Source organism: Aaosphaeria arxii (genome assembly GCF_010015735.1).
Source record: "Aaosphaeria arxii CBS 175.79 unplaced genomic scaffold BU24scaffold_9, whole genome shotgun sequence".
Taxonomy (NCBI): domain Eukaryota; kingdom Fungi; phylum Ascomycota; class Dothideomycetes; order Pleosporales; genus Aaosphaeria; species Aaosphaeria arxii.
This window is the reverse complement of record NW_022983482.1, coordinates 1,057,124-1,072,897: the sequence shown is the minus strand read 5'-3', so window position 1 is coordinate 1,072,897 and position 15,774 is coordinate 1,057,124. Positions and strand designations below refer to the sequence as shown.

Sequence of the window (15,774 nt, the reverse complement as noted above, 5' to 3'; positions counted from 1 at the left end):
TAGAGACCAAAACGGATTTCTACGGCTATGACGCTATGTAACGAGACTTGCATGCGTTAGTATGATTTGTTAGCCATCACCTCACATGAATATTCGCGGTGGCCTGACATCGAAAATAGGACAACATCAACGTCTCGGCCGCTATCAGAGGAAAATGTTGGGACAGGAGCCATTGATGGCCGTTGATCACTGGAGACTTGTTGGACACTTGCAGCAACTCGGCCGGATCCTCGCGCAGATGTTCCGCTATTTTGTTCTTTGCCTTCTCTCCTACTGCCATTTCAATAGTAGTAGGGAAAATATGATCGGGATCTGGATCAATTGAGTGGGCGGTGTAGGGTGATTCGAGACTGTGTTTTTCTTGCTCCGGCCGGCATCCACCATCTAGACAACGTGACGGCGTGGGCAATGTATAATTTAACGTACTATTATGTGGACTCATTTCTTGAGGCAATTACTGGAACTGGTTTTGATGATAGACCATGATGGCGATGGTGGTGGAGCTGGTAGAGTAACGGCCAAAGCTACTTGCGGCCAGCTCGGACCGACTAGCACTATCAAACTGGGTGGGATCGACAGAGCCTCATCGACGCGTGACGGTCGAAAGCTCTCAGGCCATGGTCGCGACTTCAGTAGTTGATGACAGATATATGTGGTTTCAGTCTTATCGCGATGGTCATCATTAGGGGTTGCACTTCTGCTGACGTGGTAAAAAGTACTGGAAGATATTGGTACGATGCAGCAGTTGGACTGCACTTGGAGTTGGCATTCGAGAGTATATTCCAAACAACAATTTTTGATATTTTTACTAAGATATTAAAGTGGCCGTCCACATGTTCCTTACTGTGTACACAGTACAGTCTTAAAGAAACAAGGCTTGAACGCTCTCTATCCTATGAAGACCCACACAGCGACCGAACAAATTAAAGGGCCGAAGGAAACCACAGGAGAAACGTCGTTCAATCCCTTGCGCCACCACTGCCACATTTGATTTATATCCTACCTCGTGCTCGAGAAGACGAAATGTGCGGGTCAGGTTTTCTCCGACTGTTGGGTTGCTGGGCTCTTCAACGTGGTGGTTAACTTGTAACCATTTATTGCCCGCATCGGGTACCGTGTTTTCACAGGGCCTGTGCTACGGACTCGGACTCGGCGATGTTTGTTATTATTGACCGGCAATGTTGAGATATGGTTGGCCATTTTCCAATATTATTTTTTGTTCATTTCCCTTTCCGGGTCTAGATATTCTGAGATTATCCCTATACCTTGCATTATATGGACTGGAGATACAAGGAGAGGATGAAAGAGGAAAATGATTAGGAGGGTATGTAACTGCTACCGGACAGAGTCCGTAATGATGAGACGGAAAGACCAATTGATCTCTAAGCTGCTCTTTTCTGTATAATGAAATGTCAGGACGAGATTGGCAAGCTGTTTCGACTCCGTTAGACTCATTTTGGCGGACACAGAGGTACCAGTACAGCGCTCACCTAGAGGGTACAAGCCAGTACATGCTCCGTACTTGAGGTAAGAAAGCATATTGAAAGCCACCGCGGTGCCAAACTGGTAGCCACGAGAAGGTAGATAGACCACAGATATTGGATCTTTGACACTACTAGTTATAGGTGCACGTTTGGGAGCTGAAGTTTGTTCGAGTGATGCGAGTGACAAGCACACAGTAAGGACTAATGAACGACGTGACAACCCACCGGTCAGAAGTAGTGTGCGCCTCTAACCAGATACTGCAAACGGGAGACCAACCAAGCCTACACAGTAGTAGTACATGTGTCAGAGAGTATGGCAAAGTTCGATTCGCCCGTTCTATTTGCTGGAGGTATTTGGTGATTTTATATCGGTAATTCTAGATAGTCTGACAACATTCGTGATTCTATTGTGTACACAAAACAAATGCCGAGTGCAGAGGGTATCAGCTTAAGAGGTATGTTTGGTTAGGTACCTACGTACGCATGTCTCTCATTGGTACTTGTAATCATATGCCCGGGTACCTAATTTCAAGTACATAACTACGAGTACCATAGGTAGGTATATAAATACTCGGTATCCTGTGCCGACAGTTACGGAGGCCGGTTGCGCGTCCTCTTCCAGCAATAGCTCATCCTAGATATGCACATAGACATGTGGAGTGCTTTGTAGTAGGTACTTACTGTGTGAGTAGGTACCTACCTAATTATGTCCATAAGAGAGGATTAGCTGGGATTGAATGGATGAGACAAGACAAGACAAGGCAAGGTACGACGCCTCAGGCAAGAATCTGCCTTTTCTCTCCTGCTCTTCTTTGCCTTTCCTTTCCTCGTCCTCGTATAATATCCATCCATTCACATCACACCCCACGGTTACTATGTAGCCCGCCGTCCCCTCACACTCACCCTTGCCCTCCTCCCACGTTCGCTGCACCTGAACCATTTGATATACTCCTTTCGTTGCGTATATGCGCGTGCTCTCATCGCGTCGCTGTTTAAGTAACGAGAGAAAACGTATAAGTATTTACTTGTTAGATACTATTTAATTGCCTGTACCCACCTTCTGTCGCGGACGGCTGCCAAGTAACCTCATGTCTGCGCAAGCGCCCACTCGCATCATCTTACGTTGTACTGCACGGCGCTGCACTGGAACTGCAGCTTTTCTGCGACGCCGGCTAACCGATCCTCTTAAGTTCTGACCCATCATTAGAAACCTGCGCCCTTTGGTGTGTGTGTGTTGTTGCGCCCCCTTCCTGAATCCAACCATTCATCCAATTAACATTTCATCCTATTGAGGGTGCGACGAGTGTCTACCATAGGGAGGCACGAGGTTACCTGCCCAAGTACACAATACTTTCCGAAAGGTACTCGGACCTGCCAGCATAGTACAAGCATATACGATAGATACCTGATACTCATCAGTACTCCGTAGACAATACACAGTAGTTACAAGCATCTATACGCAAGGCAGGACAGGATACGATAGACAGAAAGAGGGCGTGCCGTGCCGTGCCGCTAAGCTCTGCCTCGTGTCTGCCATTTCCTATTCTACCTTGTTACTTACATACCTGGTGGATCTTTTCAAAGAATCATTTGCTCTTGTACTCTGTAGAGCAGAGTAGAACAGAGCAATATAGTGCTCGAGATAGAGAGAGTGTGTATGTGGAGGGAGTAACCTGAATGCGCCCACCTGCCTTCCTCTGCAGGGTCTACATACAGTGTACTGTGTATGTACCCTCGTCCCCTCGTGCCTTCCCTGCGAACACCCAACCCCATCCCATCCATCCAACAACGACAACCACCATCAGCTCGGATCAAACTCCGCTTCTTCTACTCGTCGTACCTGCTCTACCTCTCTACCTCTCTACCTCTCTCTACCTCTCTCTACCTCTCTCTACCTCTCTCTACCTCTCGCTTTCTCTACCCTCGTAACTACCTAACTCTCATCCTCACCTCCCCCTCTACCTCTACCTCCACCTCCACCCTCTTCGCTCGCTACCTTCGCTTCTTTCTTGTCTTCTTCTTTTCATCCGAAACAAAACATCTACCTCGCACATCTACTGCCACCACCGCCTCCACCACCGTCCCATACCACTCTGCGCCCCCCCCCCCCCCCCCCCCCCCCCCCCCCCCCCCCCCCCCCCCCCCCCCCCCCCCCCCCCCCCAGCGACCCATTCTCTACAACCCTCATGTCGTGATGCTCTCGCAACGTCCTTCGCACCCAGAGAGTCACTCCCAAGCGCCAGCCTTTCACTAAGTGCTGTCGCTGAATATGACAATTGAGTCGCGACAACGTTCTTCATCGAATATATCCAGTTCGTCCGATCGACCCTCACGACGCCGTCCCCCGACCCCCCTCTCTGCGAATCGTTTCAATCTCGGTGCGCCCGGTGACCTACACGATCTATCCTCCTCCGCAGCCCTTTCCTCTCAATCGCACCTCAGTCCAGCCAGTGGGACAGCTTCGCCATATCAGCTCCTGTCGCCAGGAGGTCCGCCCTACAACACCAGCCCGCGAGGGCGGGCCCATACTGTCGCAGACCCCAACCTCGTCCAGCGCCATAATAGCTATCGCAAGAAGCCCAATATGCATCCATACCTTCCACCTCCACCGCCCCAACCAACCTCCACTCCCGGCAGCCATACCCTCAATCTTCCTCCTCCACCTCCTAGACCCGCTGCGACACTGGGTACGCTGAACATCCCCCCTCCGCCGCAGAACTATGGTTGGGCGAGACCGCAGCAATACTTGAACAATCCTCAGTCGCAAACATATAACCCCAGTGCGTACCAGCAGCAGTCGTACGGCGGTAACATCCCCCCTCCTCCCAGTGCGCCGCCTCCACACCAGCCCGAAGCTCCACTTACGTCCGCGACCTACATACCTGGAGGAGAATCATTTGGGCCTGGAGTAGGAATCCCACCCTTGCACACCTCACGGCAGCCTTACTCGGAATCTTCATACTACAGAGACGAACCTCAAACATATTCTGCCAATACAGACACCTCCAACAGTGCCTTTTCGACGCTTCGAGACAATGGAGGCTACGGGAATAACACGGGGTACAATTCTTCTCCGGCCCCTAATCAGCGCCATCTCAACATACCAGCCGAGCAAAGCCAAAACTATGACTCGCCTGGACCACCGACAGCCACTCTCCAGAACCCGCACGGCCTGAGCCATGGTAGTGTTTATCATCGATCGGATAGCTCTGGGACGACGCCCGTCTCACCACAAGACGCTGCTCTGCAGTGGCCCCCGGACCGTGTGCAGATATGGTTGGCGAGCAATGGCTTCTCAAGAGATTGGCAAGAGACTTTCAAAACGTTGGATCTCTATGGGTCCAGGTTTCTTGAGATTGGCCGAGGACATGGAGGGAATGGAAATGTCGGTATGATGCATCAGGTCATCTTCCCACAGTTGGCCAAGCAGTGCACAGTAAGTGGTGTCGGGTGGGATCAAGCAAGAGAGAGGGACGAAGGGCGCAAGTTGCGCAGGCTTGTTCGCGCCATCGTCGAGACTGGGAGGTCAAATACTGCCCGCATCCCGCCTCGTTCTGATACTGGAATGACGCTGCCTAGCGCAGGGACCGACGGGACCGTGGAGAACTCTCCCTACCTCGGAATGAAGGAATACAGCTCTACCCCAACCACAGCTGGAGGCGGGGAAGACAGTCCAGGCCGTCAGATGCCCATACACTCGCCCAATACCACCAGCATACCATCGAGAAGAATATCCACACCAAGAAACTTCACTGTACCAGTTTTAGGAGCACCACCAGATTATGAATCGCACCGTAGCTCCTTTTCAAAAGAAGTCCTTCAATCGCTTGAAGCAAAGACTAAGAAGCACAGCCCGAGTGCGTCCGGCGAGTTTGGGCCTTCTTCATTCGGCAACTATCGTGAGGCCATGGCATCAGCAAGCCCACAGCAGAGTCCTGGCCTTCAGCCTGCTCGACTTGCCGCGGCGAACAATGGGCAAGGAGGCGGTAACATGGGCCCACCAAGCAATAGATATTACCACCAACACACCCCAAGCTCGGAATCCAATGGCTCCACGTTCGCCACAGCCGGCTCCGCAACGGGAGGATCAGGACCTCCCTCCGGACGCCCCTTTGAGTCCCATTCCGAATCGCGACTAGACCATCGCAGAAATGGCCACGAAGGCTCGCGACCAGGTACTGGTGCATCTAGGCACGATAGTGCAGAAATTACAGCCAGCGCAAAGGAGCACAAGGGCTTCTTACCCAAGTTCATGCACCGCAACAAGAAGCACCATGAAAATCACCCTTCGCCCGATGATACAAGCATAGAATCGCCCACCAGCCCCGCAAGCCATCGCCATCCAGCATCTGGTTCCTTCTTCGGAAAGACCAGTTTGAACTCGAGTGACATATCAATCAATATTGACCGACCCCCCTCCAGGCGCTCCGCTCAGACCGATTCAGACAGTAAAGCTACGAGCCTTGGAACCTCTGCCACAAGGGATGGTGATAGGAAATATGCATTTGTCACACCTGACGGTTGGAATTATCGATTGGTTGACATAACGAATGCTTCCAGTGCACTCTCTCTTCGGGAAACCATCTGTGAAGGACTCGGTCTAACTCATGTACCTGGCATCGAGCTGCACCTTACATTTCCTGGGCAGCTAGAGCATGAGGAAGCCCTCACCGATTCGAAGCTAATGAAAGCTAGATCGCAATGGGGCAACAAATTCGGAGATCTCAAATTCTACCTCGCTGGCCCTCCGTCCATGCCTCCATCTGCGGGACTGGGTGTTTCGTTCCCCGTCCCTTCCGCTCGTCCCATTGACGAGCTAACCTATGCACGACTTATTGCAGACTCACAGATAGATTCCCCCGTCGTGAAATCAGAAGAGTCTACTTTGGTCCCAGATAAGAGCCAGGCGCTGCGAAAGCAGGCAGAAAAGGAGGGTCTTAGCCCAGAAGCTGTTCCGGATCGTCTCAACCCCAACTCTGGCCGTCCATCAGAGCCTTCATGGGCTGCGGGAGATGATCTTCCAGAAAGCGAGCGGCAGAGGATACTCGAGGCAGCTTCGGTAGAGTATCAGCGTCAGAATAAGTTGAAGCAACAGGCGTACACTGCTTCGCGTCAGAAATTGGCAAAAGAGTCAGTAGATCCATCGTCTGCTACCTCTAACAACTTTGGCTTCAGAAGCCCAGGTATCATTGATTTTGACGAACCTCGCAGCTCCCCGTATGAAGAGAGGAAACCGCCGTTCGACGATCGGAAAGCGATGGTTCCTCTACGCGTTGCACCCCCCGTGCCGAAGGAGGATACCAGCACGTTGATAAAGGCTAACTCACTTTCAAAGAGCAAGAAGGACCGCACATCCTGGCCTGAATCGGAGGAATACGAGAACAAGAGACGTTCGACTGAAGCGGACTCATCCAAGAGGAAGGCTATACCTCAAGGTCCCACAGCTGGTTCTAGCATTGCTGCCGCAATCATTGGAGCAGGAACCCTTGGCGGCTTCATTGGAGCAGCCAATAAGGCAGGACCCAGAGTGCCTCCTAAAGACCCTTCAGCAGACAAAACGCGGGCATCACAAAAGGTCCTCCAGGAGAACAATTTCGGGCAATCTTCGGGATCGGGAAGGAACAGTCCAGGTGGGTCACCTCGCAGATCCGGTTCTTTGACTATGAGCAAAGGCAATGTACCGTTCAAAATACCTGACTATGAGGAAGATGACTCCGAGATGTTCTCAATGGAAAGGCCAAATCTCACGCTCAGAATGCCGAGTGCGCCGAACCCCGTCATTTCCAAGATAATAGATGAGCAGACCACCAGGTCGCAGTCACCAAACGTCAGTCCCCATACACCACATCCGCCCGAGTCCACCTTGTCGCGCGAGTCATCCAGGATTTCCATGTACGGGCCAAGGCATGTCTTTGAAGAGACCCGAGTCTCGTTCCATTCCAAATCTCCAATGGTCGAAGCGAACTCTGATTCGGACGACGATTCCGAAGACGGCCTCTTCCAACAACCTCTGGCGCGGGCTGGCCCTGTTACGCCAGTAGAAGATTCGGCAGGCATAGCAGATGATGATGCTCGTAGCAGGCGACCAGCGTTGACGTTGGAGACTCCACGGTCGAAGAATTCCTCCGAGAAAGGAAAAGAACAAAATGGACAAGTTGACGAATCGCGTGGAAATGACTTCCATCCCGAATCGGCACACTCGCAAACGTGGACCGACTCACCCGATGACGGTCATCGATTCATGAATCGTCCAGAATCCTTTGCTAGTGATCTATGGGCAAATCGTCCTCCTGCCGAAGCGCTTGTTGAACATCTCGACGAGTTTTTCCCGAACGTAAATCTTGATCAGCCTGTGGTCGAAGAAGATTCCAACGACACAGACGCCTCGGAAGCGACCAGCGAGGCCTCGGCCTCACTATCGGCCTCCAAAGACAGCCGCTCTGTGACCCCCATGTCTTCATTCGAGGACATGAACCCCAAGCCCATCAACCTCAGTCGAGGATCGACCGGAATGCAGTCAATCGCCCAGCGAAACTTGAGGAAGTCAGGCGTGGGTCTCGGGCGCACCAAGTCCATTCGTGAGGTGGTGAAGTCGCAATATCAACCCCTAGAAAAGAAGCCACTTCCGAGTCCAAACACCGCCGGTCCATCTCGTATTTCTACACTCAGCAACAGTACCACTATCATGCGCAGGAAGTCGACAAAGATGTTTCACGCCAAGATTGAGCAGGTCAAGCCACCGCGTGGATCGCGCTTGATCCAACTCGAGACAATTCCCCAAGATCACCTCCCATTACCACAGCGACAGCCAACTTTCAAATGGATGAAGGGTCAGCTAATCGGTAAGGGTACTTTCGGCCGTGTCTACCTTGGTATGAATATCACAACTGGAGAGCTTATTGCGGTCAAGCAAGTCGAGGTGAACCCAAAGGCTGCAGGATCAGACAAGGAGAAGATCAAGGAGTTGGTCAAAAGTTTAGATCAGGAGATCGACACCATGCAGCATTTGGATCATCCCAATATTGTCCAGTACCTTGGATGTGAACGCAAAGAGTACAGCATCTCCATTTTCTTGGAGTACATCAGTGGTGGTTCAGTCGGCTCTTGTCTCCGTAAACACGGAAAGTTCGAGGAGTCTGTCGTCAGCTCTTTGACCCGGCAGACTCTGGGAGGGCTGGCCTATCTTCACCGTGAAGGAATCTTGCATCGCGATCTCAAAGCGGACAACATCCTCCTCGATCTTGATGGAACTTGCAAAATTTCTGATTTCGGCATTTCTAAGAAGTCAGATAACATCTACGGCAATGATGCGACGAACAGCATGCAAGGTTCCGTTTTCTGGATGGCTCCAGAAGTCATCCGATCCCAAGGCCAGGGCTACTCCGCCAAGGTCGACATCTGGTCACTTGGCTGTGTCGTTCTCGAGATGTTCGCTGGTCGTCGCCCTTGGGCGAAGGAGGAAGCCATCGGGGCAATCTATAAGCTCGGCTCTCTCAATCAAGCACCGCCTATTCCTGAAGATGTTTCAAGAGTGATTGGTGTCGAAGGCTTGAGCTTCATGTGGGATTGCTTCACAATCGATCCTGCGGAACGACCGACGGCGGATACATTACTCAGGGCGCCATTCTGCTTCTCCGACCCCAACTACAACTTCTTGGATACAGAGCTCTATGCCAAGATCCGTGGTGCCTTCCAGTGATCCCCACCCGCTTGCCTTTCAACTTCCATTCTCCTTTATCGTTATTATTTGAAAACACGTATGAGCTGCAATTTACTGCTATCGTGTTCGCAGCGAAAGCAATGCAAATATACCCCGCTTCGTTTCTCTTCGGTTGTTTTTCCATTTTTTTCCAGTTTACCTTTCAGCTGTCAGTCGCGTGGCGTGACCGTTTGTCCATGGATTAGTTCTCGATCGATAATGGGTTTCTTCTTTGGGTTGGAACCATGTCGCACGCGTCTCCTTTTGTTGATTGTCACGGCCGCTCCTACCTTTCTTACGAATCTGGCTCACAAGGTCCTGCTGCAGGCAGGAAGGGGGGAAGGTGGCATGCAGACTACCTTAGGTAGCGAGCACGGAATGGAAAAGGGTGTGTTATTTACTGTATGTTTCTGTTTCGCACTTGATATATGCACAATGAATGGGTCTTCTGGGCCTGTGCCCTAGACGGGTGGATGATGAGTGAAGTGAGTAGGCCAGGTTTTAGGGGGGTTCGCAAGGGAAGCAAGTTATGGAACCCTGTGGGGGACAGTTAAGTGATCGTTTATCATGCGCAAACGAGTAGAAGAAGTGGATTAGAGGGAGGTTGGTCATGATGAAAGGAGGAAAGAGGGGAGCAGTTGTTGTATGTATGTACGTGCCTACCTAGGTCCCTACGGTATCTGTATAGAAATGTAGAAGACCTTCGGAAAGATTCACATACCAAATGATTCCCTTTTGTTACTCTTCGTGACCAGAAAAATTGAAAGTGAAGAAGTGATAGGACGAAAGACTTTCGTGATTGTTGTTGTCCTTCTTTTCTTCTGTCTTGTTTTTGAATTGGATTTAAAACATGTCATTTTTTTTTTGACTCAAACTCGTCAATTTCTTTTGGAGGGTTGGGGGAGGCAACGGGCATATGCATTTGATTTGTACAGAGTGTCCTTATTCTCTATTCTCGTGTATGAACTTGTCATGAATTTTGACAGTAGGTAGGTAGGTAGGTACGAAGGCAACTAGATCTTCACTATTCGACCTATCCCTCCGGCCACCTATCTACCTATCTACCGAACGTCTATCTATCTGGATTCGAAAGGAACACAATCAAAATGTTCTTCTGGTTGGGAGAGTCACTTGATGATTCCAAACCTTTCGATTTGAGTGGCTCAGAGAAACAACTACTTTATGAATTGTTGTCCCATCTATCTCGGCCCGTCAATCCTTCCTCACTCTCTTCTCTTCTGGACTTGGCCGAAGGGAAGAGAGGTGACGGGGAATTGAGGAGAGGGTATATACAATCCAACGTCTTCCATATGCGTATGTAATCAACGCCGCAGCCGTTGTGGGTTTATCCATCTGCTCTCCTTGCATCTTTAATTCACAGGGAGATGGAGAGGAGGAGAGAAACCTAACAGGAATTTACAAAGGATCTAGTCGTTTGACCCTCATTTCTTTTTCTTGCCCTTTCCCGCAGCTTTCTTCCCTCCTCCCGCTCCTCCGGCCGCCGCGGAGGCACCTTTGACGGCAGAAGGCGGCGCGGCGTGCTTTGGATTCTTCTTCAGGTGGTCGAACAGTTGGGTTTTGGACGGGAACGCCGCGTCGCATGAGGCGCACTTGTGTCCTGACGACGCGGCATCTGGGGCGGTCTCGGCGGCGGCTTTTGCGGCCTTCTTTTGCCGTTTCAGGGCGGCTTTTCCGAGTTTGGGCTGCGATGGTGCTGCGGTTGTGGATTCGTCATCTTTGTCGTCGTTGTTGTCATCTTCGTTCTCTGGAGAGGGTTTTGTTGTTGATGACGAGGCTGATTTCGCGAAGGGTGCGAGACGCGCTTCGACAGCAGCACGAGAGGCGTATTCGTCGTCTTCTGATGAGTCTTCTTCTGCTTCGGAGGATGTAGAGGGTGTTTGTGCGGATGGGTTTGGTCTGGATTGAGGTGCTGTGTCGTCGTCTTCCGAAGTACCTGCATCTTCTTCGTCTGTGGCGTCCTCGACTTTGGCGTTTTTGACGTCCTTTGCGAGGTCGTCAACCGAGTCATCGAGGTCATTCAATCCCTCTGATGCATTGCCGTTCGCATCCTCCACAGGCGTGATGACCCCGCTGCTGGGGATGTCCTCGTCGAGGTTTAGGTTCGCATTGTCCTTGCGCATCTGCTTCTTCAGCGCGAAGACTGCTTTCTGGTGTTTCTTGCTCTTCTCGTGTGCCTCCCATTGGCGTTCGCTCTTGAATGTCTTCCTGCAAGCAACGCACTCGAAATGATCCTGCTCGCTCTCTTCTTCTGTCTCCTCCTCCTCTTCGTCGTCGAAGTCTCTCCTCGTTGCCCATTCCGGTACGGCTTCGTCCATCTTCGCGGCGTGTGCTGCCCTTGCCCTAGCGGCCTGCGCCTGGGTGGCTTGTCTTTGTGCTTTTGCTCGCTCGTCCTCCGTCTGCCTGTTCGGGGTATATCTCGGGTCTCTTTTCCTCACGAATTGCACCAATGTCCTTACGGCCTCGTTGAACTCTCTTATGCCATCATCTCTACATTTCTTGTTCTCCTTTTCAATCAGTCTTCTGACCCTCCGATCGGGCGCCTCGGACACTCTGTATTTATCCTTCCACGCGAAGGATTTCCTCGTCGCAAAGCCCGCCCACGCGGAGTAGAATCCCTTCACAACGTCGTCGTACGCATCGTCCTTGTGACCGAACGACGGATACTCTGCGACATCGCCACCGTCCCAGCTGGACGCATACTCTTCCTCTTTCGCTAACGTAGCAAAAACTTCGTTCAGGTATCCATAGAACCCACTCGGCGAGTCGTCGAACTTGACATTGCCTCTGAACCGGCCCATCATGCGCGATATCTCATCTGCAGTCGTGACCTTCATGTTACCCTCGTACTTGGGGCCCGAGTCTCCACCCGCACCGTCGCCGCCATCACCGGAGCCATCGTTGCCGCGGAGGATGTCGTACTCGTGGGCATCGTACCAGGCGCGTTCTTGGGGGTCAGAGAGGACTTGGTATGCGGATTGGATCTCGGCGAAGAGGGCGGTCGTGCGTTCGACGTCGCCGTAGTTGCGGTCTGGATGGAGTTCGAGGGCTTTGCGGCGATATGCCTTCTTGATTCTGTGATTGGAGATTTAATTAAATGTTCTAAAGACTGTTTTTGGAAGAAGTGGGGTGTGTTTTGTTCAAACGGAATGAGGAAAAGGAAAGAACTGGGGATAGTAAGATTACTCACTCTTCTTCCGAAGCGTTACGTTCTATGGAAAGCAGCTCGTAGTAACTTGTCTTGACTTCGGCATTGTTGGACGCATCATCGCCGCCGCCTGTGGATTGCGATGCGCCCATGGTGGTACGGTTATGATGAAATGTTTTGGCGGGGCAGGTGTTGCTATTGATACTCGATCAGTTATGACCCTGGAAAAGGAATGGACGCCCGCACAAGCGAGCCAATCACGTCGTGGTGAGCAAGGAAATCCGCGAAAAGAGGTCCAGAATCCAGACAATGCGATATAAAATTTCAGGGTATTTTAGGGGGGAATCGATGATTGCGATTGTCGTCAGCCTTCTGACGCCAGCTGTAGTCCGGTTTTTTGGACGAAGGCGAACGGCAGAGAGAGAAATGATAGAGTGGCGGCGTATGCCGTTCTGATTGGCCAGTGATCGACGGGAACTAGATGGGTAAGAATGAAAGAAGAACTCATTAACACTCATTAATGAGTATCGAACCTAGACAGACAAGGAACAAGGAAGAACCACGAATGTTCTAGTCGTGTTATTGCAGACTAACTTTGAAACGATTTCATTCCTGTTCGCAGCAACTTCTGAGTAGTTCAGGTCCAGTTCGTGCAATGTCGGCCGGGTGTGGAGTACAAATGGGAGGATCCCCCGCGTTTCCCTTTGCTTCTTTTGAACTCTTGGCCTTCACGCAACTCATAATCAATATTTTTTTATCATTATGAATCATTCGTCTGCCTGCTCAATCGATTTTTCTCCTCACGCTGGGTCGCCTCGCTGCTGAGTTGGGGAGGGCGGAAGAAGACTCCACTGTTGGTTCGATACAACTTGCACACCATTTTATATTACCTTTCTTCCCTTCGTATCGGCATCACATCAGAGTACACAGTAGATGGTGTTGCCACGATCCGATCCCAAGGCAACTACAATACAAGTCATTATTTCGGAACTGGAACTGGAACTGGAGCTGGACGGAACCCCGGGATCGGAACTGGCACGCGACCAACGTCACCTCACGTGCATACACTGGTTCTTCCAATTGCAATTGCCATACCCAATCAGGACTAAAGCTCGTCATTTACATCGGCTTGATTGGCCTGGCCAGTCGGATTCACTCATTCTTACGAGTAGAACAGTTATTATTCATCCCAATTCACCAAAAGAGGCAACGGTTGTGTCTCTCCTTGCTCGTTCTCGACCACTGAAGGCCCCTCAACCGCCCACGTGCGAAAATTTGCAACTTCAACAGGCACATCCACCCGCTCATCTCCTCCACCATATCAACACTACACTGTTACTGCACCGCTGCCGTACCTTACCGTACGATTCTCACCATCTCGAGAACCTATCGTATCTGTGCCAACGCCGTTCATCTAAATCTCACTCCCCAGAGGGAAACTCCACATATCCTGGGTTTAGGGGCCCCCTAGTCACCGAGCACAGCCACTCCGTTCATCAGCCCTACGAGGGTAGATCCAACCATCCGGAGCTGGGCTCCCAAGACCGTTCATCTCCACCTAGGGCCGACCATATCTGTGGACCATAATAGTAATCCCCTTTAAGAAAAATCCAAGATGAAATTCGGCCAAACCTTTAAGGAAGCCCTCAAGACCGAGGGGTTTCCACCCGACTGGGTCGAATCTGCCATCTCCTACTCTCAACTCAAGAAATGCATCAACCGTCTTACCAGTGAATTGGCCCAAGTTGGACTTGACCCTCAGACTCTTGGCAGTCTCCTTAAGAAGGTCGAGGACTACAACAAAGCCACCGAGAATGACGATGTGGAGTCGAGGCCTTTCGAGTATTTGCTGAATGACGACGACAGCGAAGAGGAACCGATTGATGGCAATGACAATGCAGCAAACGGAACGACCGCCAGCAACGGCTCATCAAAGAAGAAGAGACCATTCCATCCCAAGTTACTATTCTATGTGGATGAGAAAACGGGTGATCTTCATAGTGCTGGTTTAGACGAAAAGACGAAGAGGAAGCTCCAAATGTTCGCTGTCCAGACCGGCCTCTCCGACATAAGAGTACACGAGGAGTCACCTCGAGAGTCTATTGCATCTACAGACCTACCATCCCCACCAATCAATGGACACATCTCAAAGAGACGGCCTGGGTATCGGACAGTCGAAGTACCATTGACCTCGGACTCGGAATTCTTCTCCATGCTGGCCAGCGAATTGTCGGGACTTGAACGTCTGCAAGAGAGGGAAGAAAAGAGGATGCATGACGAGATTGCCAATCTGGGCATGCAAGTCGCCAAACTGACGAATCCGGATCGCAGGGCCAACCGCAAGCTGATCGCCGTCTGGAGACAGATCTTCCAGATCTACCTCGAGAGCGACATATTCTTTGGCACTACTGAGAGCGACCACTCCGAGCACGACGCTGCAAAAGCAGCTGAGCGATTCCAGCTCTTCTCCCAACGGATCGCAGAGGCAGGCCTGGTAGAGAAGTTCAAAAAACCCGAGAACCTGAAAGCACTCAACACCTTCATGCATATCAACCAGGAGATCCTCCAATCATTACGATTCGGCGAGATCAACCAAACCGCCATGAACAAAATCCTCAAGAGTAAGCCCTCCTCCTCGCCAGCAAACCTCCAATAACTAACACATCTCCCCCTAGAATTCGACAAACAAACCGCCCTCGACGTGAAAGCCACATTCCCTAAACAAATCGCGTACCCAGACTTCTCGACGCACCTCGCCAAGCAAGTCTGCCGGACCATCTCCACGGACCTCATCTGCACGATCCCGCAGCTCGACGACTACTCGTGCCCCATGTGCATGGACCTCCAGTGGCGGCCCGTCCGCCTCCGCTGCAACCACGTCTTCTGCATCCGCTGCCTCATCGTCATGCAGACCAACAAGCAGCACCTGTGCCCTCTCTGCCGCGAGAAGACGGTCATCGACGCCTGCAGCGACAATCTCGACATCGAGCTCGCGGCTTATCTTAAGAAATGGTTTCCCGACGAGGTCAAGGCGAAGCAGAAGTACAATGAGCTCATGGCTGGCGTTGATGAGTATGGTGAGGTGTATAAGGAGAAGTGCTCAGTCATGTGATCGAATCTACGACCGCCCACTCCTGTCATATTTTACTCCGGCCTTCACTCCGTTGTTACATGCGCTCAGAGAAGGGGAGAAGGAGAGCTTCAGGAGAGAGACTCCCTGTGACATGTGTATATAGGACGAGCATATGAGCGTTTCGCCTTTCCTTTCCTTTTGTCAGAGATACCCCAACTTCTTGCACATTTAGCATAATTATAGCCCTCATCCATTACTTCCACAATGATCAATCAGTCGTACAAACAAAATGGGACGCTTCCCGTCTGCGAAGTTCAGTAGCGGTGCAAGACATCTATGCAGGCTAATGCCG

At 51.2% G+C, this 15,774-nt stretch overlaps 4 protein-coding genes across 4 annotated transcripts; 3 read left to right on the top strand and 1 right to left on the bottom strand.

Moving 5' to 3' along the window:
- The first annotated feature begins 540 nt into the window (after positions 1 to 540).
- Positions 541 to 1,046, top strand: BU24DRAFT_284946 (uncharacterized protein). The gene has a single exon (XM_033522764.1). It carries the CDS (start codon positions 640 to 642, stop codon positions 925 to 927), a length of 288 nt encoding a protein of 95 aa, XP_033379951.1. The 5' UTR covers positions 541 to 639; the 3' UTR covers positions 928 to 1,046.
- Positions 1,047 to 3,645: 2,599 nt separating this feature from the next.
- Positions 3,646 to 9,183, top strand: BU24DRAFT_398259 (uncharacterized protein; the record flags this gene model as incomplete). The annotated part of the gene is made up of 1 exon (XM_033525376.1): positions 3,646 to 9,183. The coding sequence occupies exon 1, from the start codon at positions 3,754 to 3,756 to the stop codon at positions 9,181 to 9,183; it is 5,430 nt and encodes a 1,809-aa protein (XP_033379950.1). The 5' UTR covers positions 3,646 to 3,753.
- A 1,442-nt stretch (positions 9,184 to 10,625) lies between these two features.
- Positions 10,626 to 12,501, bottom strand: BU24DRAFT_354012 (DnaJ-domain-containing protein; the record flags this gene model as incomplete). Its single annotated transcript, XM_033523801.1, has 2 exons — positions 10,626 to 12,276; positions 12,392 to 12,501. 2 exons carry the CDS (start codon positions 12,499 to 12,501, stop codon positions 10,626 to 10,628), a joined length of 1,761 nt encoding a protein of 586 aa, XP_033379949.1.
- A 1,104-nt stretch (positions 12,502 to 13,605) lies between these two features.
- BU24DRAFT_495757 (uncharacterized protein) lies at positions 13,606 to 15,701 on the top strand. The gene is made up of 2 exons (XM_033534154.1): positions 13,606 to 14,970; positions 15,025 to 15,701. Exons 1-2 carry the CDS (start codon positions 13,965 to 13,967, stop codon positions 15,459 to 15,461), a joined length of 1,443 nt encoding a protein of 480 aa, XP_033379948.1. The 5' UTR covers positions 13,606 to 13,964; the 3' UTR covers positions 15,462 to 15,701.
- The last annotated feature ends 73 nt before the right edge of the window (positions 15,702 to 15,774 follow it).